Source organism: Taudactylus pleione, unplaced genomic scaffold (assembly GCF_031769625.1).
Source record: "Taudactylus pleione unplaced genomic scaffold, aTauple2 ptg001334l, whole genome shotgun sequence".
In the NCBI taxonomy this organism is placed as follows: domain Eukaryota; kingdom Metazoa; phylum Chordata; class Amphibia; order Anura; family Myobatrachidae; genus Taudactylus; species Taudactylus pleione.
The window spans coordinates 2467720-2488907 of record NW_028285734.1 but is presented as its reverse complement, the minus strand read 5'-3'; the positions used below and the strand labels follow the sequence as shown (position 1 = coordinate 2488907).

Genomic DNA, 21188 nt, shown 5'->3' with positions numbered 1-21188 from the left:
CCGAAAGTTATTGGCTGTTTCTGGTTATATTTCTGCTGATGGTAAATCTATCTTAATATGACAAGTGGGTGTAAAACCGTCCAATATTGCCAGAATAATCCCAGCATTCCGGGACCTGTAGTTGTTTCGTAACTGTAAATATCTCTTTCTACAATAAGGAAGTCTAATGCTATCTAAACTCTAGTCTAATACATCGTAATGTGCTGCTTGTGCCACATAGACTGCGAGATCCAGGTACGCCACCTACTGGACACACTTATTAGAGCAGATCACTGCCACCAGTGTATTATATCTGTTCCTCTTGGTGACGTTTTGAGCCTGTCGACCGTTCTCTGATTATTGATATGTACAGAATGAATGTAATGCAGCTTTGTCAGCCGGGATGTGTATGTGGGAGTAAGGATCCTTTATAGATTATTATTGTGGTCTCCATATCCCCGGCTGTAACCACATGGATGCAGTACGAGGTTTCTTACTGGTCCTGCTGTAAGTTTCATACAGGGGTCAGAACTTGTTCTACAGGCCAGGGATTAGGGGATATAAATTGGGATAAGAGACACGGTGCTAATATTATCACTTGTATTACATGAGTGATAGGACGTTAGGGACCCAACAGCTGTCAGTCCCTGTAATGCACAGGAAGTTATCTTTTACATGGAATAGTAATGGTTTCATTCCTGCCCAGAGGAGGGGGTTCATTTGGGCATTTTTTTTTTAAAGGGAAACCTTCTGAATCTTACATTACAACATTAAAATATTGAAATCACAGGTGGGATCTTAGCCGTTTAATTTATGACCCTTATATTTATGATTAATCTGCTTTGATTTGTGGCTCTTACCTTTTGGGTTCAGATTTATAACACTGTGTCATTGTAATGGGAGGCTAGTCATTTCAGTTACATATTCATAAGTTCTGTGATCAGCCAGGTCTAAGTTGTGACTCTAGTATTGATGATTAATTAGGCTCAATTTCAGGATCACTGTTGTGTTGTGTTTTTAATACCACTACATGATGTTCTGTTTGTGTCCTGATATATATGATCCAGAGGTTCAGGCGATATTTCATTGTATATAATGACGTGTGTTTAATTCCGGCTCCTGTAATTATGAATCACTGATGATTGGTGTCTGTGTGTATGTATGTATATGTATATGTATATATATATATATATATATATATATATATATATATATATATATATATATATATATATATAATTTATTATTATAATGTGTGGGGGTGGGGGTCATGTGACTGAATGAATTTGGCGATGAGTACAGTGCATGTGACGTAGAGGAGAACTGGTTCCTGCAGTGTCGTCGCTCTTATAATTTCCACGCACACTCTTGGACGTCCCAGTGATAAACCTGACTCCCATTAATCATAGCTGGTGAGTTAGAGCGCTCTCTAGTTGTAGCCCCCATCCCTGGACCCTTACAGACATATGCACAGTGCTGGGCTCCTCTTCCTAATAACCATACAGCTCGGGTGCCGAGTTTATATAGAATTCTCCTCCCATGGGGGAGCGCAGTTATCTCTAGTACACATGAGCTTGCACTTTCTGTGGCACAATAGCAGTGCCCCTTCCCAGTCTGTAAAACCATTCTGTCTGTGCCAGTGACCCGCAGAATGACTTGAATGGGTGGTCGCTGCGGAGACCGTTACCTAGGAGGCCGTAAACTTGCTGTGTGCAGCACAATGTGTGGCTTATGGTGAGTGACAGAGGCATTCTTCGATGGTCGTCCCAACGTGCTTTGTATACACCTTCCCCTATTACTGGCTGTAGAGCTTCCCTGGCACCCGGAGACCCCAGATGTGTATTGTACCACTAAGCCTAAACTACAGGTACAATCCAATCACTCATTTCTGGGTTCTCTGTCTACAAGTAGATTTGCAGCGTTAATCCGGACTCTGGAGCTGATTCAGCATTTTTGAGTTTTCACGCAGATTCTTGATTGTCGGGAATCTGCGCATGTGCAGGAACCGTTTTTGCGCATATACAGAACAGGTCCTGCGAGAACACACGCTGGACCCCCTATGCTTCTGCCTGATTGACAGGCAGCGGCGTTTGTGGAGCAGGGACTGCTTGTGTTTCTGGAAACGGGAGTGTGTCGCCCCCGTTTTCCGGGAGGGCTCAGTCGCTGCACACGACTGATTGTGATCTCAGACTACGATCGCAGATGCTAACAGGAAGCGTCTCGTCTCTCCAGAAGCCTCCTGCAGCGGTGGAATTTTAGCAGGACGGAATCGCACAGCTGCTTGTGTGCGGCTTTGTAATTCCGTCCTCTGCTGAATTAGGCCCTACATTCCATGCAATGGACGGAGACCTGCCCAGATCCCTGCCCTGATACAGTCAGCTGTGCCCCACCGAGTGACGACATGAGGTAAAGGAGGGTATCTGACCCTTTTCATGCACTTTTCTCGCATAATGGGTGCGCTTTGGTTCCATCCCTCCTACTTTGATCTTCTGGGTAACACAATTGCAAGTGGGAAAAATATGGTAATTACTGTAGACTTTTCTCAAACGGATATAGGCAACAAATAGGAAAAAGTAATCAGTATTTGATATTAATGGCTTTTAGGCTCTTTGCATCGTAACCATCAGATCCATGAGTCTCGTCTCAAAGGTATCCCCTTAGATGTGACCTCTGACCTTACCCCCAAACCACTGATACTGCGCTGTACACAGGACACACCCTCCGCCTTTACGAATTGCATAGATGTTTTCTAAGTACAGCAATTTGTATGTTAGTATTACATGGTGTATTTGGTGGCATGTTAAGCGTGTAAATGAACATGCTTCATTGGGTCATACACACAGACAGCTGAAGAATTTTTCATGCGTTGTTAGTCATTGACATCCATGTATATCATGTTTACTAGTCTGATTTTCCTACAGATGTGTCCTCATACATCTAGCCCCAATACGGCACGCAGCGTAACCCTGGTGTGAGTGACTCGCCAGGTCGTGTGCTGCTCTGCTAGCGCCGGGCGTCTTTTTTTTTTGCTGAAATGCGTCTAAGTCGCAATGCGATGTTACTAGGACGCACCAGCAGACTGTGCTGATTAATGTGATATGTGACACTTTATATAGAGATAATATATATATATACATATACATAAACACACACACACACACACACACACTCACTGGTGGCCAAAATTGTGGACACATTTGGAAATTTGAATGCTTATAAAAACTGTTACACTTCACGCAGTGCAATGATTCATATATCAAATGAAAGGAAATTTAATGCTGAATTCAACACAATAATCAGAGGTGAAATATTTGCATTACAAGGGAAGTTATGCTACTTTCAGTCAGATAAAGAAGCACAGATGCCTGAGATTCAAGAAGTGGATTGTAGTAACAGCTACTAGCAGCCAATCGGAATCGTCGTTCTGAGGACCAATCAGCTGTGGTGTATGAGCAGGTACAAGGTCATGTACAAAGGTGGGAAAGGTCAGTTTGGCTGTTTCATGTTGCAGAATAAAGTTGGTTACTGAAGTGCAATTACTGTTGGGTGTTTGTGTGTATTGTTTAGTGCTAACGAAGGTGTAAGAAATAAATACAACAATGTCATCCAGGCAAAGTGGTGGTGGTTTTAAGTGCTTCTATGTCATGTACTACATCACTCTGGTTTTGTGTATTATATTTGAAAATATGGGTATGCTTCTCACAGTTATGACCAATGGGATGTGTGTGTGTGTGTATATATATGTGTATATATATATATATAGAGAGAGAGATATACTGTATATAGATAGATAGATATATAATATAAAACTCAAGTCGCGGCACTCTGTAACAAACGTAAATACAGCAGGCTGATATTTCAATATTATTTCTTTTATAAATATATTACATGTCCAGACCTCTGTACTTTCATTGCGACAACACGCTCACTGTAGTCGCATTGACGGCCACTTTCTGAGAGTCCGTGCCCAGTTGCTGCGAGTCACAAGTCAGATACGAGACAAAAAGCCAGTTATCGTGTGAGTGACAGTTCCCTGACCAGGTGTTGGTCATCATGTGACCCCAATGCTCCAACCGGCAGCTCCCACTCTGTAGTATGGGGAAGGGGAGTGATGAATAGGATGGGAGGGGATTATACACACAGAGTAACACGCACATTCCCCCATTCTATATAAAGCTTGGCATTTCTCCCTGCGGACCTGGCGTCAGCATAACACAGGTGAGGGCTAAGTCTGGGTGATGCACCAATAATACATATCGTGTCACATTGGCTACACTTGTCCCTGCTGGTCCTAATGTAGATATTAATATTAGATTATAAGGTCTTTGGCTAAAGCCATGTTACATAAACCGGTTATAACCAGATCCTTAATCATGGCAGCCATGTGTGATGTAATGTGGGTGTGGCTAGATGATGTCATAGACGGAGCTGGCTATTATGAACACAGAGATGAATTGAATCCTCTCAGCCCTATATATAGGAGGCAGCCAGGAGGAGCCATATTTTGGTAGCAACTTGCTCTCCAGTACTTTGTTCCTGAGATATTGAATTTGACTGACCCGGCAACTGAACCTTTGGATACGACTGATAACCTTTCGGATTACGACTTGGCTTACGACGAACCGGTAACAATGTCCCATCTACTTGAACTTATTTTTGCACCAGTTATTAAGTCCTGTGTGCCAGAAATCATCAGTAATATGGCATCTGGGAAGCTGATGACTTTAGTGGATGATACACAAGCACTGCTCAGTAAGAACGCAGCAGGTGCAGATGCAGACATGATCTGCGCATTCTATGCCCATATACTAGAGGTGAGGAAGGACGCTGCCACCTTACTCACAGAGAACATCCTGCCCCTAGTGGTGAGACTGATGGTGCAGGCAGAACAGGCAGAGAGGGACTGGCAGGCAGCTAGCAGAGTGTTAGTGCTATTATCCCGTCATTACATGGATTACACAGTATGTGAGATCCAAACCTCCATGAAGACGGACTCCTGCCCTCCACAGTCACTGCAGCTGTCACGCATAATGTCACCTACCACCAGCGAGCCCCTTAGTCCCATAACACCGGACGGGCCCTATAGTGCAGAGGCGACAGTGGAAAGCTCAGTGAGCAAAGTTATAGCGATGGGAGGCGCTGAGGACATGCTGAGGATGCTCCGGCCTGTATTGAAGTCCTGCAACCTCCCTAACAAGCTCCTTAGTCTCACAGTCACAGCGGAACTCCTCAAATACACCGCCTGTATGTCTGGAGGACTATATACCATCATCATTAATGACATACTAACAGCGCTGACCAACTGTGATTATCACATCCGCTTAACAGCCTTACAGTGCGTGATAAATGGCGTAAGATCATCGCCAAAGGAGGCCAGGAAGCACTCTAATACCATCATGGAGGCGCTCCTGCGCACATTGAAAGCAGAGAAGGCAATAGTTCTGCCCGCAGTGATACGGGCACTAATGGCCGTAGTGCAGATGGATGACAGAAAAAGCTGCCACGGAAATGACAAAGTCCTCCTCCGTATACTGAGATACATCAACTTTCCCAGCGAGGACGTCCAGCTGATCACTCTGCAGCTAATCAGGGAGCTGATAAAGAGGTACAGGCGCTACCCCGGCAGCGATATCAGCGCCATAGTAAGGGAGCAGCTTATACCCCTTCTCACCAAGATGCAGAGCACCAACATACACCTGGCATCAGCTGCAGCTGCCTGTCTCCAGACCTGCTTACCCCACCTGGGCTGTAACACCAGACAGCTAGACGGCAGCAGCTGGGGGGATCCCCAGTATAGAGAGTCCCTGTATAAACTCCTGGCAAGGAAACATCTGATGAAGAAGCTGCTATTGGAGGCAGTGAAGAAACTGCCCATATACATGGAGACGAGTGACCTGGTGAGACTCATAGGAGTCATAACGGAATTTATTCCACATGATCTCATGTCATTGAGACGCCTAAACAATGTGGCCGAACATCTGGAAAAGGCACTGAGACATCCCAGCCCTGACATACACGGAGGTGCATGGATAGTGCTCCAGTGTCTATCTGAGGAATGGTGAGCCTGGCAGCTGCCTGTAACATCAAAGTGCAGCAGCGGTAGTATGCCAGGTGTAAGGAGGGAGCCCCAGGGATCTCACAGACTATCGGTGAGACCCCCAGACCGCGGGAGCTGCTGGTGTAAGAATGGTGGGAGGAGGTGGCCTGCTTTACATCATGGGCCATCAATGAGACCCCCAGACCACAGTAACAGCTGGTGTGAGTGGAGGACGGTGGGAGCCGCCATAACATCACAGGCCATTGCTAAGACCCCCAGACCGCAGGAACGGCTGGTGTGAGTGGAGGAAGGAGGGAGCCGCCATAACATCTGGGGCCATTAGTAAGACCCCCAGACCGCAGGAACGGCTGGTGTGAGTGGAGGAAGGAGGTAGCCGCCATAACATCACAGGCCATTAGTAAGACCCCCAGACCGCAGGAACGGCTGGTGTGAGTAGAGGAAGGAGGGAGCCGCCATAACATCTGAGGCCATTAGTAAGACCCCCAGACCGCAGGAACAGCTGGTGTGAGTAGAGGAAGGAGGGAGCCGCCATAACATCTGGGGCCATTAGTAAGACCCCCAGACCGCAGGAACGGCTGGTGTGAGTAGAGGAAGGAGGGACCCGCCATAACATCTGAGGCCATTAGTAAGACCCCCAGACCGCAGGAACGGCTGGTGTGAGTGGAGGAAGCCGCCATAACATCACAGGCCTTTAGTAAGACCCTCAGACCGCAGGAACGGTTGGTGTGAGAGTGGAGGGAGGAGAGCGCCTGCATTACATCACAGGCCATAATGAGACCAACAGACCGCTGGAACGGCTGGTGTGAAATTGGTGGATGAAGAGAGCCGCAGCAACATCGCAGGCCATCGGCAGTATCACCAGGCCACAGGAACGCCTGGTTTAAGAGAGTTGGAAGGAGGAAGCTGCATTTACACAGAGGCAGCAGCGAGACCACCAGAGCGCGGGAAAGAGATTGGTCGGCTATTCAGGTAATTTGTCTAGGTGCTAAAGGAATGTTCTATATTTTAATATAATCTCTGCGACACTTGTCTGCATCTATCTACTTTTTCTTTTCTGCATATATTATATATATGTGAAAAGAGAGAGAGCGCAGATAGATAGCCACTGATGTGTTATACATTTAGCTTTATATCTTATATGATATTTGCTATAACAGTTGGTTTGAGATGATACATAGCAGCCTGTGGCAGATTGATAACCGGAATAATAGCTGAGCTGGTTGTATCATTACGTGTTACAGATGGACAGATGACCCACATGATCCAGGCACTAATAGCTGAGGATCCCGGCACTAATAGCTGAGGATCCCAGGACAGTAGTCATGGCGTTCGCAGGCTGACACTGATCACAGCGTTCCGCGTCTAGAGGGAGAGGAGACATCTGTCCATCATATGGTGATTAGTGTGAGTATCAGTGTCAGCGTTTGTTACTATGATAATATATAATAATTTCCACACACTGGAGAAGGAGGACTCAGGGCACCCAGAGATCACCGGCCTCCTCTATAGCCTGTTTATCCGTATATATCTCCTTCTGTATTGTAGGCTATTGTGGACTATTAAGGCCATTGGACTAAAAGCTAATTTGGGGGATTGCAGGGGTGCAGGTAACTACAATGTTATTGTTCATGTATCTTTTAATCTATTTTACTTCACTCCTACATTTTTTATATTTTGGATGGAATTATCTTCTAACATCAGAAATGTCTGCAATGTCCCTTAGGCTGAGCACCGTGTCTCCTGCGTCCTATAGCAGAAATGACTGATGTCACAGACCAGGGGCGTAGCATGAAATTGCCGTTCTATGTAGCAAACTTTAGGAAGGACCCAACAAACCTGTCATCAACTCCGGAGGATCCCCCTGCTCCTCCCAGAGCTGGGCATTTATGTTCAGAAGAGCAGAACAGGGAACTTCACATGCAGATGGATTCGCATTAAGGGGCCCCCATAGCACTACTTCATTAATTACACAATAAATTAAAAACAATAAAAACCTATTTAAAGAGTCATCTATTTATTTATACAAAAGTGACACATCATACTTGCTGTAGGGGGCGTTGCCTTTATGGCATGATTTGCAAAATGTAGTGAAGTGGGTGGGGGGGAGGGGGGGTTGTTGTACATTGCTCTTTTTGGAGTTTCAGGTGAGTCGGCAAGTACATGATATAATAGCACAACTCTAGCTAGTAATTTGTGGGCCTCTTAACATTTGTAAGAGCCCCGTGTACTGCCCAGTGGCTGAAAAACTCTTATATCAATTTGGGACAGACAATGCAGACAGGCCCCCCTCAGCTGTGGGCCCCATAGCAACTGCACCAATGGTAGCTACACTCTTGATCACAGAGACCAATCTTATTTAATGAAGTTTAATATGAGAAAGTTACAATGCTTAAAGTTTATACAAAACAATTACCAAGAATGACATACAAAAATAGTCTTCTGCAAATAATTTTCTCTAAACAAAAAAGGAAAAATGAATGAACAGTCTCACTTACATGATCCTGTTTGCAGGGAGAGGTAAGAAGATGGAGCAATTCCCAACGACAGATTGGCTCCCAAGAATCTTACAATGTTCTGCAAGTGGGATATGGTGTTTCTCCATATCTGGGTGTCAGATTGCCCCCCCCCCCCCAACTTACAGATGGAATCGAGCTTTGCTAGTGATATCAGTTGATGGTTATTTCATGTTTCAGCTCGTTGCCTAATGCACAAGCCACAAATTGCTGACATTGCCATTCTGCTATAGCCCAGTGTTTAGCAGGATCCTCCTCCTGTTTAAACCTCCATATAGTATTAATATCACACTTTATAGGTAACAGTTGCAGAGCCTATCACTGACATGACTGGCTCTGCATCCTAATCAGCATTTTATTTACTCCATATTGCCAGATATTTTCTTTGCAAAATTATTCTTGTAAAAAATGGGAACAATTAAACGGTAATCTTACGTCTTTAATCATTTTCTTATTGGGTTTACTGCATTAAACCACTGTATTTGAAATGCCTTTACATTTATCTATAGCAATAATAGAATAATATTTAAAGTGTTCAGCATTCCAAGGCTACATACAAGGGATGGACTGTACACAACCTATAGTGACTTAGCGAGGCCGGATTACTGTCAGGGCCTCTCGCGAGTGGCTGCGCATAGAGGTAGGCAGACTTGGTGGCATTGTGATTACAAAACGCAAGTATATGAAGGGCCCCAAACCCTGTATCTTCCCTGGGGCCCCATTGGACCTTAATACGGCTCCTGAATGCTGTACAGCTGGTTTAGAGGAATGCCCTCTATATTGCATGATGGTCATCGTAATAGTTTATGCATTGCATACTGGTCATTAGAATGCGTTCTATGCTGAAACTATAACTAGTTTTGTATTGACATAAAACTGATTTAGTATTGCATTGTCATTAATACCCCTTTACTTACATGTGGCCTTTACCAAACACCCTACTGACCTTAGAGGAGTCCTGGGGTCAGTCACTGAAGCACTATAGTTATCTTAGAGGAGCCCTTGTTACTGTAGTACCAGCATTGTTGTGGTAGTACATAAGACAGTCACCGGCCGGTGAGCTGCCTGACCCTGCTCCGCTTCATGTCTTGGACTAAACCAGTGTAACAGTGTGTACAGCTGTACATAATATACCACACATCCTGGTGTAATGGACTAGTTGCCTGGGTTCTTTTATATCCGTGTATACACTATTCTACGAGAAAACCAAGTTGTACATAGAAATGTTAGCAGGCCCTCGAGTTTTGGTTCTAATTCATCATCTTGTTTGGGTTTTGCCAAAACCACCCTAACCTGTTTTGGTTTTGGATCTGGGTTCAAAAATAAAAAAAAAGACATAAGAACAGTTATGTAATTTGGGCCTGTTTTTGTGCCTACAGTATTATTAACCTCAATAACATTAATTTCCAGTCAGTATTGACCATCTCATAGCTCACAATATTGTCACCAATATTGGCCAAAGACTGGCTGGTTAAACTAAGCAAAAGAGCAGCGGCACAAACACATGACAGGTTAAAAGAATATAGCACATCTATGAAACATTGCAGCACAGCAGTGGCAGACAGAATGGCAGTTTAATAAACTATACAACCCCATAGAAAGAATGTTTTCATTAATCAAGAACTATATCAGGAAATGGAAGTGGAGTATGTATGTAGTGGAAGAGAGGTAAACAATTGATTGATTGGGAAAATTTCATTTGAGACGTGGCCTTGTTTTACAGCAACTGAGAAAAGACCTTCAAAGAATACAATTTATCTTGTTCATGTTCATATTACTGAATAATAATAATAAATATCCTCCAGAATGCTTTACATTTTTTTGTGAGGCACCACAGTATTTCTGGTTAAAAATGTGTTGCAAATTAGAAATGTATTAGAACAATAACCAATAAAAAATGTTTGTCTATGCAAAAAAGACTGTAACCAACAATCCCACAAAATACAGCCTATGATGAAAAGAAAAGTGGTGCAAGATAGAATTGTCATTGGATCCTCCACCCACCCTTATGTTCTATATTAAAAAGGCATGCACAGTTTAACAAACCAAGCAGTTCAGCAGCAAGGACTGGCACTTTCGTGGCTGAAGTGCTTGGTTTGTTTGGGCCCCCACAATACAAGCTAACAATGAGCTTAAGGCGGCTAACAGCTTTTTTAATCATCTCTAAAGTGGGAAGATGTCATTATCATCCTCACCCTCATCAGTGTTATTAATATCATCATACAATATTAGCTCATCCCCACTAGAATCCACCATTACAGAAGTCTCTGTACTTTGTAGCATTTGGTGGTAAAGGTCTTCCTCATAGAATTTGTAGTTCGATTTTATGACCATGAGTTTCTCCACATTTTGAGGAAATAACCTCCTAAGCCAATTACTCACAAGGTCCCCAGCTGTGCTAAACCCTCTTTCCGAGTACACACTTGGAGGGTGGGCAGCTTAAGCAAAGCTAATTTGTACAAGAGGCTCCATATTTTTTTTCCACCTCCCAGTAATAAAAAGGACTGTGTGACTTGTTAATTTCTACATTGTCATTAAAATAATCTTCCATCATTCTATTGATGCTTATGGGTATATTTACTAAAGTGCGGGTTTTTAGAAGTGGGGATGTTGCCCATAGCAACCAGGTTCTAGTTATCATTTGTCTAGCACCTTCTAGAAGATAATAGTTAGAATCTGATTGGTTGCTAAGAGCAACATCTCCACTGCTAAAAACCTGTACTTTAGTAAATATACCTCTTTATGTCTCCTTGTTCTATTTCCTGTCCTGTGCTCTCATTCCCTTGTCTTGGTTGCACTAGCGGCATTGCAGTTTGCTTATGAAGAGGGATGTACCACCTGTACATATCAAAGGGGGAGGACGTTTGCAAACACCTTCAGTTTTCGGCACATTTCCAGTTGAATGGAGCAGTGTCCTGTGGTTAATCTGTGTGCATTGGCCTGGGGTCTGCAGAGAGGTTTCCTCTCCAGCACAGGGGAAAACTCCTTTATATCCCTCCACCATAATGGAATGATTCCTCCATTACAAGCAGCATTAAAGTGCTGTGGCATTAGAGAGCTGCAGTCTCTCCTCCTGACCCCGGAGCCTGCTGTCATACCCAGGGAAGGGGGCTTTGTATAAGATCACAGTGGTCCTGTTCTCACTCATTGTTATCTCCTAAGCTCTCGTAAGGATGGAGGACAAGGCAGAGCTCCCGACTGTCCCTGATGAGGAAGCTGGGGCCTATGTCAGGAGGAGAGTCCGTCGGGCAAGTAGGCATATGATATAGAGAGATGCATTAAGGAGGTATAATACTTGGACAGGCGGGAGAGAGAAGAGACTGAGGCTGCCATGGAAACACTGGCAATTTCCTACAGAACAAATGGCTGTGTTCAATAGGTGCCCGTGTATTGTATCATGAACCACTTCACAGCCAGGCCGGACAATGCAGAGAGCAGGGTCCTGGGCATTCAGTGTGTGTTTCTATTGTAGTGCATTGTGTCTCCTAGCAACATGTAGCACTTCAGAGTTATGGGATCTCCAGCCCAGACAGTCTTTTACTACTGTATTAACAGTCTAATATTGGGATAATGAGACGGGGTGCATGAAGGGTGAGGCTGGTCACTGGGGTGCATGAAGGGTGAGGCCGGCCACTGGGGTGTATGAAGGGTGAGGCCTGCCACTGGGGTGTATGAAGGGTGAGGCCTGCCACTGGGGTGTATGAAGGGTGAGGCCTGCCACTGGGGTGCATGAAGGGTGAGGTGGCCACTGGGGTGCATGAAGGGTGAGGTGGCCACTGGGGTGCATAAAGGGTGAGGCTGGTCACTGGGGCACATGAAGGGTGAGGCCTGCCACTGGGGCGCATGAAGGGTGAGGCCTGCCACTGGGGCGCATGAAGGGTGAGGCCGGCCATTGGGGTGCATAAAGGGTGAGGCTGGTCAATGGGGCGCATGAAGGGTGAGGTATGCCACTGTAGAGCATGAAGGGTGAAGCCTGCCACTGGGTGCATGAAGGGTGAGACTGGCCACTGTAGAGCATGAAGGGTGAGGCCCGTCACTGAGGCGCATGAAGGGTGAGGTATGCCACTGGGGTGTATGAAGGGTGAGATGTGCCACTGTAGAGCATGAAGGGTGAAGCCTGCCACTGGGTGCATGAAGGGTGAGGTGTGCCACTGGGGTGCATGAAGGGTGAGGCTGGCCACTGGGGTGTAGGAAGGGTGAGACTGGCCACTGAAGAGCATGAAGGGTGAGGCTGGCCTCTGGGGTGCAGAAGTTGGGGGTAGGATGACCACCAGCGCGCATGAAGGGTGAGACTGGGCACTTTGGAAGGGAGCGGCTAGCCACTGGTACACAGGAGGTAGGAAGTGACTTGCCACTGGGCACAGGAGGTGGGAGCGGCTGTTCTCTGAGGCGCATTAGGGGGGAGTGACTTGTCACTGAGGCGCATTAAGGGGGAGTGACTTGTCACTGAGGCGCATTAGGGGGGAGTGACTTTTCACTGAGGCGCATTAGGGGGGAGTGACTTGTCACTGGGGAGCATTAGGGGGGAGTGACTTGTCCCTGAGGCGCATTAGGGGGGAGTGACTTGTCACTGGGGAGCATTAGGGGGGAGTGACTTGTCACTGGGGCGCATTAGGGGGGAGTGACTTGTCACTGGGGCGCATTAGGGAGGAGTGACTTGTCACTGGGGCGCATTAGTGGGGAGTGACTTGTCACTGGGGCGCATTAGGGGGGAGTGACTTGTCACTGGGGCGCATTAGTGGGGAGTGACTTGTCACTGGGGCGCATTAGGGGGGAGTGACTTGTCACTGGGGCGCATTAGGGGGGAGTGACTTGTCACTGGGGCGCATTAGGGGGGAGTGACTTGTCACTGGGGCGCATTAGGGGGGAGTGACTGGTCACTGGGGCGCATTAGGGGGGAGTGACTTGTCACTGGGGCGCATTAGTGGGGAGTGACTTGTCACTGGGGCGCATTAGGGGGGAGTGACTGGTAACTGGGGCGCATTAGGGGGGAGTGACTGGCCACTCGAGTGCAGGACTTAGGAGCAGGTAGTCACTGGGGTGAATTAGAGGGAAAACTGGGGCGCATTAGAGGAAAGTGACTGGTCACTGGGGCGCAGGAGGTGGGAACATCTGATCACTGGGGCTCATTAGGGAGGAGTGACTGGCCACTGGGGCGTAGGAGGTCACTGGGGCTCATTATAGGTAGTGCCTGACTACATACTATTCACTGTTGCAGGCCTTGTATCTACTTGGCAATAACTGAATAGATAGGAAGTTTTTGGGGGGCCTTTTGGGTTCCCCTGGGGTGCAATTGTGTAACGGACTATTAGCATTACAATCTGTCTATTTACTGCAGCTGGAGGACTGTCTGCGCCGGAGGGGGCTGGATTCTGTCACCAATGCGGATGTGTGTACCTGGCAGTGCCGTACAGTGTGCCTAGCTTGGTCTATAGTTGCTGTTTGTCATTGTGCCTGGCAGACTTGTGCTGTACTGTGTGTTGTCTGTTTGCCGGGTTCCATGTTTCAATCAGCTGACTCGGCACCTCTTTATTATTGTGCAAGTTGGACCAGTCCCTCCGCTGGTTGTGGGAGGAGCCCGGAAGATCCGCACCCAGCGCTATAGGTTGGAGTGAGGGTAGTAAGGTGAGTATCCTGCTGTACAGCTCCATTCATAGCTGGGCCGCTCCTAAGTCTCCTGCAAACTTCTAAAAGAAATATCTGTATTTATGATTCCATGTAACAGCAATAAAGTCTGATAATACAACAATCAGGGTACATGTGATGGTTTCCTAGTAAACCATTATGGCACTGCTGCCTGTGCCAGCGGGAATGCCGCTATTTCCCTGCATAGACCATTCATGTACATTTATTTTGGATAGTTTGATGTGATTCCCTTTACCTGTCTTTCCCATAGATTTGTGTTAAATTAATTAAGATTTTCATTGCAGACTAGATCTGGGTACACACTAGATGATTTTTTTAACGATTTGCCCGATTCCGACAGATCAGAAAGACGAATCGTTACAATCATCCAGTGTGTACGCGCTATGTTGTGCGGTGCGCGCTCCTGTGGGGTCGTCAGGTTGGCCTTACATACAGGCGACTAACGACCCCGTGCAGAGGGATGAGGCAGTGGCCGACATGCCTGGCACCGAATCTACCAGTGTGTAGGGGCCACCCGATATGTCGGCCCGTTGGCGGGGAGGTGAGGTTTGCCGGTCACATAGCGGTGTAAACACGTCATCTAGTGTGTACGGACCTTAAGAATTTTATGACAGATTGTTTGTTTGTTTGTTACATTTCGTATTTATGCACCAATAAATAACTGTCAGCCTGATAGGTTATAGTGATAAATAATGTCTGTCGGTCTCTCCTGTTACAGTGATAAATGATGATTGTCATCCTGTTACAGTGATCAGTGATGACTGTCGACCTGTCTTGTTAGTGATAAATGATGACTGTTGGCCTGACCTGTTACATTGATAAATGATGACTGCCGGTCTGTCCTGTTAGTGATAAATGGCTGTCAGCCTGTCCTGTTACAGTTATAAATTATGTGATCAGTGATGACTGCCGGTCTGTCCTGTTGCAGTTACAGCGATCACCCATTGTTATTATAGTCAGACTGTCTGGTTTGTACATGATCGGATAGTACATAGTAGATGACTGACCATCTCTTGCTCCTTGTAGCTTGAGCAGACCCTGCGCCTGGAGACCGGTGAGCGCGAAAGAGATTCCCTGGAGACGCGGAGCCTGGCGCAGCAGAATGTGGAGCTCAGACGACGTCTTGAAGAAGAGCAGGCCTCGTACAAACGCAAGCTCCAGGCCTACCAGGAGGGACAGCAGCGGCAGGCCCAACTCGTGCAGAAACTACAAGCCAAGGTGCGTTCCTGTACTGAGATGGGGCATTTGCTGGGCACATGGAAGAGGATCACACAGAGGGGACATTTATATACACGTGCGGCTGACGCAGCTTTCTCCTGCAAATGCTTATTTCATTTTTCACATGTATATGATGTCTGTAAACCTGTACTGTGTCTGGAAGCTCCAGAATGATTTATAGGATCCTGCTGGATTCTACAGTAGATTGCACCGATTTGCTCCTGAATTATGTTATTTTCTACTTCAGGGTCCATAGGGTATCCACAGGATACCTTGGGGGTATAGGTGTGACGTCAGTCGCAGGGCACCAAAGAGTTAAGCTTTCAGCCTCCCAGGATGCACTAGGTCCCCCTCCTATACCCCGCCCCCGGGCCAAGGCACCTCAGTTTAGTTTGGTGCCCGGCCGGAGTCGGGTGCACCTGTTGGAGTGGGGGCTAGAAAGCCCCTGAAGCTTTTTCTTCATGCAGCTGTGGCTGCACATCTGGATGAACAGCATGGACAGTCAGTCCTGACGTCCATGCTGTCTTCCCTACACCCCGCCGGTACCAGAACGCCGGTACTGATCCGGGGATGCTGGTGGGCGTCTGGGGTCACAGCTAGCGGTGACCCCAGATGCTCCGGACCATGGCCGGATTCAAGGGGGACAGAGGTAAGCAGCGGGGTCCCGCGGTGGGTCCCCGCTGATCACATGGTCCTAAGTCCCCAGGCAGGGGGCTCCCTGGGGACTGGCTGCAGCGTGGAGCCAGGCGACCAACCTGCTCTTCCACTACCCCCTGGGACAGCGGACCGCAGCAGAGCGGTAGCGCTGCGGCGTCCCAGGGGTTAAATGCATGCCAGGGGAGCGCGCCTTCCCTGTCTCACAGCCGGCGCCTCCCCCGCTGCACACAGCCCTCTCTGCACTGTGCTGACTGGTCCTGTGTCAGCGCTCCTCCCCCAGGCCAGCTTCTCTCTGCTCCTCGGCGGCCATCTTCTCTGCAACGCATGGTGAACGCTGCTGGAAGTCTGGAAGGAAGCATCGTGGTCTGGGTCCCCCCGCATACCTCTCCTCCGCTGTGGCTCAGGTCTGTGTATGCAGCGCTGTGTCCTACCAGGCCCTGTGTCTGTGTAGTTGAGTGATCAGCGCTGTTAGTGCAGGAATTGTTATTTCTCTGCATTGTATGTGACTGTGCTAGCGCTGCCTGTAACTATTCTTCTCTAAACTGTCAGCTTTATTACTGTCCCTGTTCTTTCTGCTAAAGCCCTTGCGGTGCAGTGCTGCAGGGTGGTCTCTCGCCTATTTAATACTTAATTGGTGAGAGAGGTCACATACGTGGTGCCATCATGTCTGAAAGTGATTTTCCCCTCCGGCTACAGTGTACCACGTGCAAAGTACCGTTAGCGGAGGGGGAGGGTAGCGCGGAGGGCCTTTGCCGGCAGTGTTTGTCCATGGCGCGGCCTATTACGGTTACAGCACCGGTACAGGAGCCGCCCTGGGCTTGTTTCGCTCAGGCGTTAACAGCTTTAGTGGGCCAGTTAGCTCCGCAGCCCGCGTTTACTCCGATGGGTTTGTCCCAGCAGTCTGTGGTGTCGTCACCCATGCAGGGGTTCCCACGACAATTGGTGGTACCCCACAGTCTCCCTATTTCCCCGCTCCCGGGTTCTCAGGAGCCAGCGTGGGTTAACTCCCTGACGAGTTCTTTACAGCACTTGTCGGATGTGTTGCAAGGGGAGTCTGTGATGCGGCCTCATAAAAGGCCGGTGGCGTCTCTGTCCGCTCCTTATGAGGATGACGAAGGGACGTCTGATGATGGGGAGATTCTGGATCCTTACGATCAGGAACCTTTCCATACTAAGGACGCTGATGCTAAGTCCAAAGTATATATTCCTGGACTTATTCGGGCGGTCCGCACAGCCTTGGTGATTGAGGACGAAGTTCCCCCAGCGGCTAAATCTAAGTATGCCTTTTTCAAAGATGTGAAGGGCGATGCCACAGTCTTTCCTCTTTCGGGTCAGTTGGTGGACCATTTAGAGGAGGCGTGGAAACAACCTGGCAAAAGATACCAGCCGCAGAGACGCCTGGCGGTGGCTTATCCGTTCGCGGATAATTATTTTGCGAAGTGTGAATCCCCTCCACAGGTGGATTCTCACGTGACCCGTCTTGTCCGTAGTGCCACATTGCCGATGCCATCCATGTCCTCCCTTAAGGATGCTACGGACCGCAAGGTAGAAATCTGCCTGAAGTCCGCTTATTCCCTTGCAGGGGGGGGCAGCACGGCCGGCTATGGCCATTTGCTGGGTTGCCAGAGCGATGGAGCGCTGGGCGGATTCATTAGAGGCTTCTTTTGAATCCGACTGTCCGGCCGAACAAGCGGCTCTAGACATTAGTACTCTGGTGTCTAGAATTTCTTCAGCAGCGGTAGCTGCTCGTCGCACCTTGTGGCTGCGATCCTGGAAGGCGGACGCAGATCCAAGAAAGGTCTGGAAGCGTTGCCGTTTACCGGAGAAGTTCTCTTCGGTCCGGATCTGGATAAGATTGTGGCCACGCTGGCGGCAGCCAAATCTGCTTGTCTCCCGTCGGCCGCTGCTCCTTCTGGTTCTGGACCATCGTCCTTTCGGTCACCTAGGGCCCAGGGCAGGCCCAAACCACAGTCGTTTCCTCGACAGGCTAGCCCTAAGAAATCGGTCAAGCCCCGGAAACAGGCATGGAGTACCAGACGTCCGGCCCCCAAGCCAGATGACAAGCCTGCGGCCTGACGGTCCGGGTCTCCCCTTGGGGGATCCCAGGGTGGGAGGCCGCCTGCTGCAGTTCTCCCGGTGTTGGTCGTTCACTACGACAGACACTTGGGTTCTGGAGGTGGTCTCTCACGGGTACGCCCTCTCCTTCCGGCACAGACCCCCGGCTCGATTCTTCACCACGGGTCTACCATCAGACCGGAACAAGGCTACGGAGCTGCGGAAGGTATTGCACACTATGCTCCAGGCTGGAGTTATAGTGCCTGTTCCATTCTCCCAGAGGGGCCAGGGTTTCTATTCAAATCTATTTTTGGTACAGAAACCCAATGGGTCATATCGTCCGATTCTCAACCTCAAAGCACTCAACAAGTCTTTGCGGGTCCCGAAGTTTCGGATGGAGACCCTACGGTCCATCATTCTGGCGCTGGAACCTGGGGACTACATGGTGTCATTGGACATACAGGACGCTATGGCGGTCATGGCGGCTTCTCTGCGGCTGCAAGGAGTCCGCATGTTGCCGTACTTGGACGACCTGTTATTGGTGGCAGGATCTCCAGAGCTCCTGTTACACCACTTGGACCTGACCATTGCACTGCTGCAACGGCACGGCTGGCTAATCAACTGGCAGAAGTCCACTCTAATCCCGTCTCGGAGGATTCTGCATCTTGGAGCCTTATTGGACTCGGGACAGCAAAGGATCTTCGTGACGGAGGACAAGATCTCTGCTTTACAGTCAAGGGTGCGCAGTTGTCTGCACAGCCGCCGGGTGTCCTTACACTCGGCGATGAGGTTACTGGGCTCCATGGTGTCGGTGTTCGACATGGTGGAATACGCCCAGTTTCACTCTAGACCTCTGCAGCACCTGATCCTGTCCAAGTGGAACGGGCTGCCTCAGTCTCTGAAGTTCCAGACGATTGTGCTCACCCCGGAGGTTCGCCTGTCCCTTGCGTGGTGGTTAAAGACGACCCACCTCAACAAGGGACGTCCGTTCTGGGTTCCAAATTGGGTCCTGTTGACAACGGACGCCAGTCTTCGGGGCTGGGGAGCAGTTTCGGGTCCACACTTGTTCTAGGGCAGGTGGACACCGACAGAAGCGGAGCTTCCAATAAATATCTTGGAACTCCGTGCGGTCTTCAATGCTCTCCTGCAGGCACAGCGGTTTCTCCAGGGTCACCCGGTGCAGGTCCAGTCGGACAATGCTACCACCGTGGCCTACATAAACAGGCAAGGAGGAACTCGCAGTCGGGCGGCTCTCGTAGAGGTCTCTCGGATCCTGGTTTGGGCGGAGCGCAATCTTCCGGCCATATCAGCGGTCTTCATCCCGGGAGTACTAAATTGGGAGGCGGACTTTCTAAGTCGCCAGGACGTTCATCCAGGGGAATGGTCCCTGCACCCGGACGTTTTTCAACTACTGGTGGACAGGTGGGGTCTTCCAGAAATCGACCTCATGGCGTCCCGGCACAACAACAAGTTGCCGGTGTACGGGTCTCGCACAAGAGACGAAGGGGCGTCTCTGGTGGATGCTCTGTCCGTCCGGTGGACGTTCAGGTTCGCATACCTGTTCCCTCCGGTCTCCCTTCTTCCACGGGTAATCCGGAAATTCAAACAGGAAGGAGGGACGCTCCTGTTGATAGCTCCCGCGTGGCCCAGACGGCACTGGTTCTCAGACCTTCAGGGTCTGTCCGTGGACAGTCCTCTGCGGTTGCCGCTACGACCGGACCTTCTGTCTCAGGGTCCTTGTCTTCACCCGGACCTGACTCGGCTGTCTTTGGCGGCGTGGCTGTTGAGACGGCCATGCTGAGGTCCTGGGGGTTTGCCAGCTCTGTGGTGCGTACCATGTTACGAGCTCGGAAACCGTCTTCCGCGAGGATATACCATCGCGTGTGGCATACGTTCTTCCAGTGGTGTCGACCGAGAGGTTATGCACCGCGGGAGTTTCGTCTGTCTCGGATTCTCGCCTTCCTGCAAGCGGGACTAGATCATGGGCTTCGCCTTGCTTCTTTGAAGGTACAGGTTTCGGCCCTATCTGTCTGGTTTCACCGTAGGATTGCTACAATCCCGGATGTGCGCACCTTTATGCAAGGTGTTCTCCGTATTCAGCCGCCCTTTGTTCCACCTGTGGCGCCTTGGGATTTGGCTGTGGTCCTGAGGGCTCTCCAAGGACCGCCGTTTGAACCACTGGGCTCAGTGGATATTAAATGGCTAACAGCTAAGACTGTTTTCCTTCTGGCCGTTGCTTCAGCCAGACGTGTTTCTGAGTTAGGGGCTCTTTCTTGTAGACCCCCTTTCTTGGTTTTTCATGGGAACAGGGCAGTGCTCCGCACTCGGCCCGAGTTTCTTCCCAAAGTTGTTTCCCAGTTTCAGGTTAACGAGGAAATAGTTGTTCCGGCCTTTAACTCACCGGGTCTTTCCGTGGGTGAGGCCTCTTTGGATGTTGTGCGGGCCTTAAGGACTTATGTGGACCGCACTTCTTTGTTTAGGAAGTCGGACGCTTTGTTGTCCTCTATGGTTTCTGTAAAAAGGGTTGGCCTGCTTCAAAGCAAACTTTGGCAGCCTGGATCCGTATGGCTATTTCTGAAGCTTATCTTCATGAAGGCCTACCGGTCCCTCCTTCTCTGAAGGCTCATTCCACTAGGTCTGTGGGTCCTTCGTGGGCAGCTCGACGTGGTGCCTCGGCAGTTCAGATCTGCAAGGCTGCTACGTGGTCTTCTGTCCATACCTTCGTGAGGTATTACAGGTTTGACACCTTCGCCTCTCAGGATGCTTCCTTCGGGCGGCGGATTCTCCTTTCTGCACAGGAGCGTCCCCACCCTTAAAGGATACTGCTTTGGGACATCCCCAAGGTATCCTGTGGATACCCTATGGACCCTGAAGTAGAAAATATGAGATATGGTAAGAACTTACCCTTGTTATCTCTATTTCTACGAAGTCCATAGGGTTCCACAGGACTCCCGCCCTGTCGCACCTGTGCTGCAGATGGGCTTTGCTCTGGTCACCGGTTTTCCGTCTCCCTCTGGTGAGAATGTGATTCTTGTATGTGTCCAGATCTTTGTTCTCTCTCT

The 21188-nt window shown here is 48.9% G+C and overlaps 1 protein-coding gene across 3 annotated transcripts in view; it reads left to right on the top strand.

The window, feature by feature from the left end:
* CROCC (ciliary rootlet coiled-coil, rootletin) overlaps positions 1–21188 on the top strand; it is a 92558-nt gene that overhangs the window by 16335 nt on the left and 55035 nt on the right. For 2 of the 3 annotated variants that reach the window (XM_088463252.1, XM_088463251.1), the window contains exon 4: positions 15223–15414. In XM_088463252.1, the coding sequence (XP_088319378.1) occupies positions 15223–15414 (192 nt within the window). Of the gene's footprint in view, positions 1–14094; positions 14176–15222; positions 15415–21188 lie in introns of all 3 variants that reach the window. The other variant, XM_088463253.1, reaches the window with a different exon arrangement.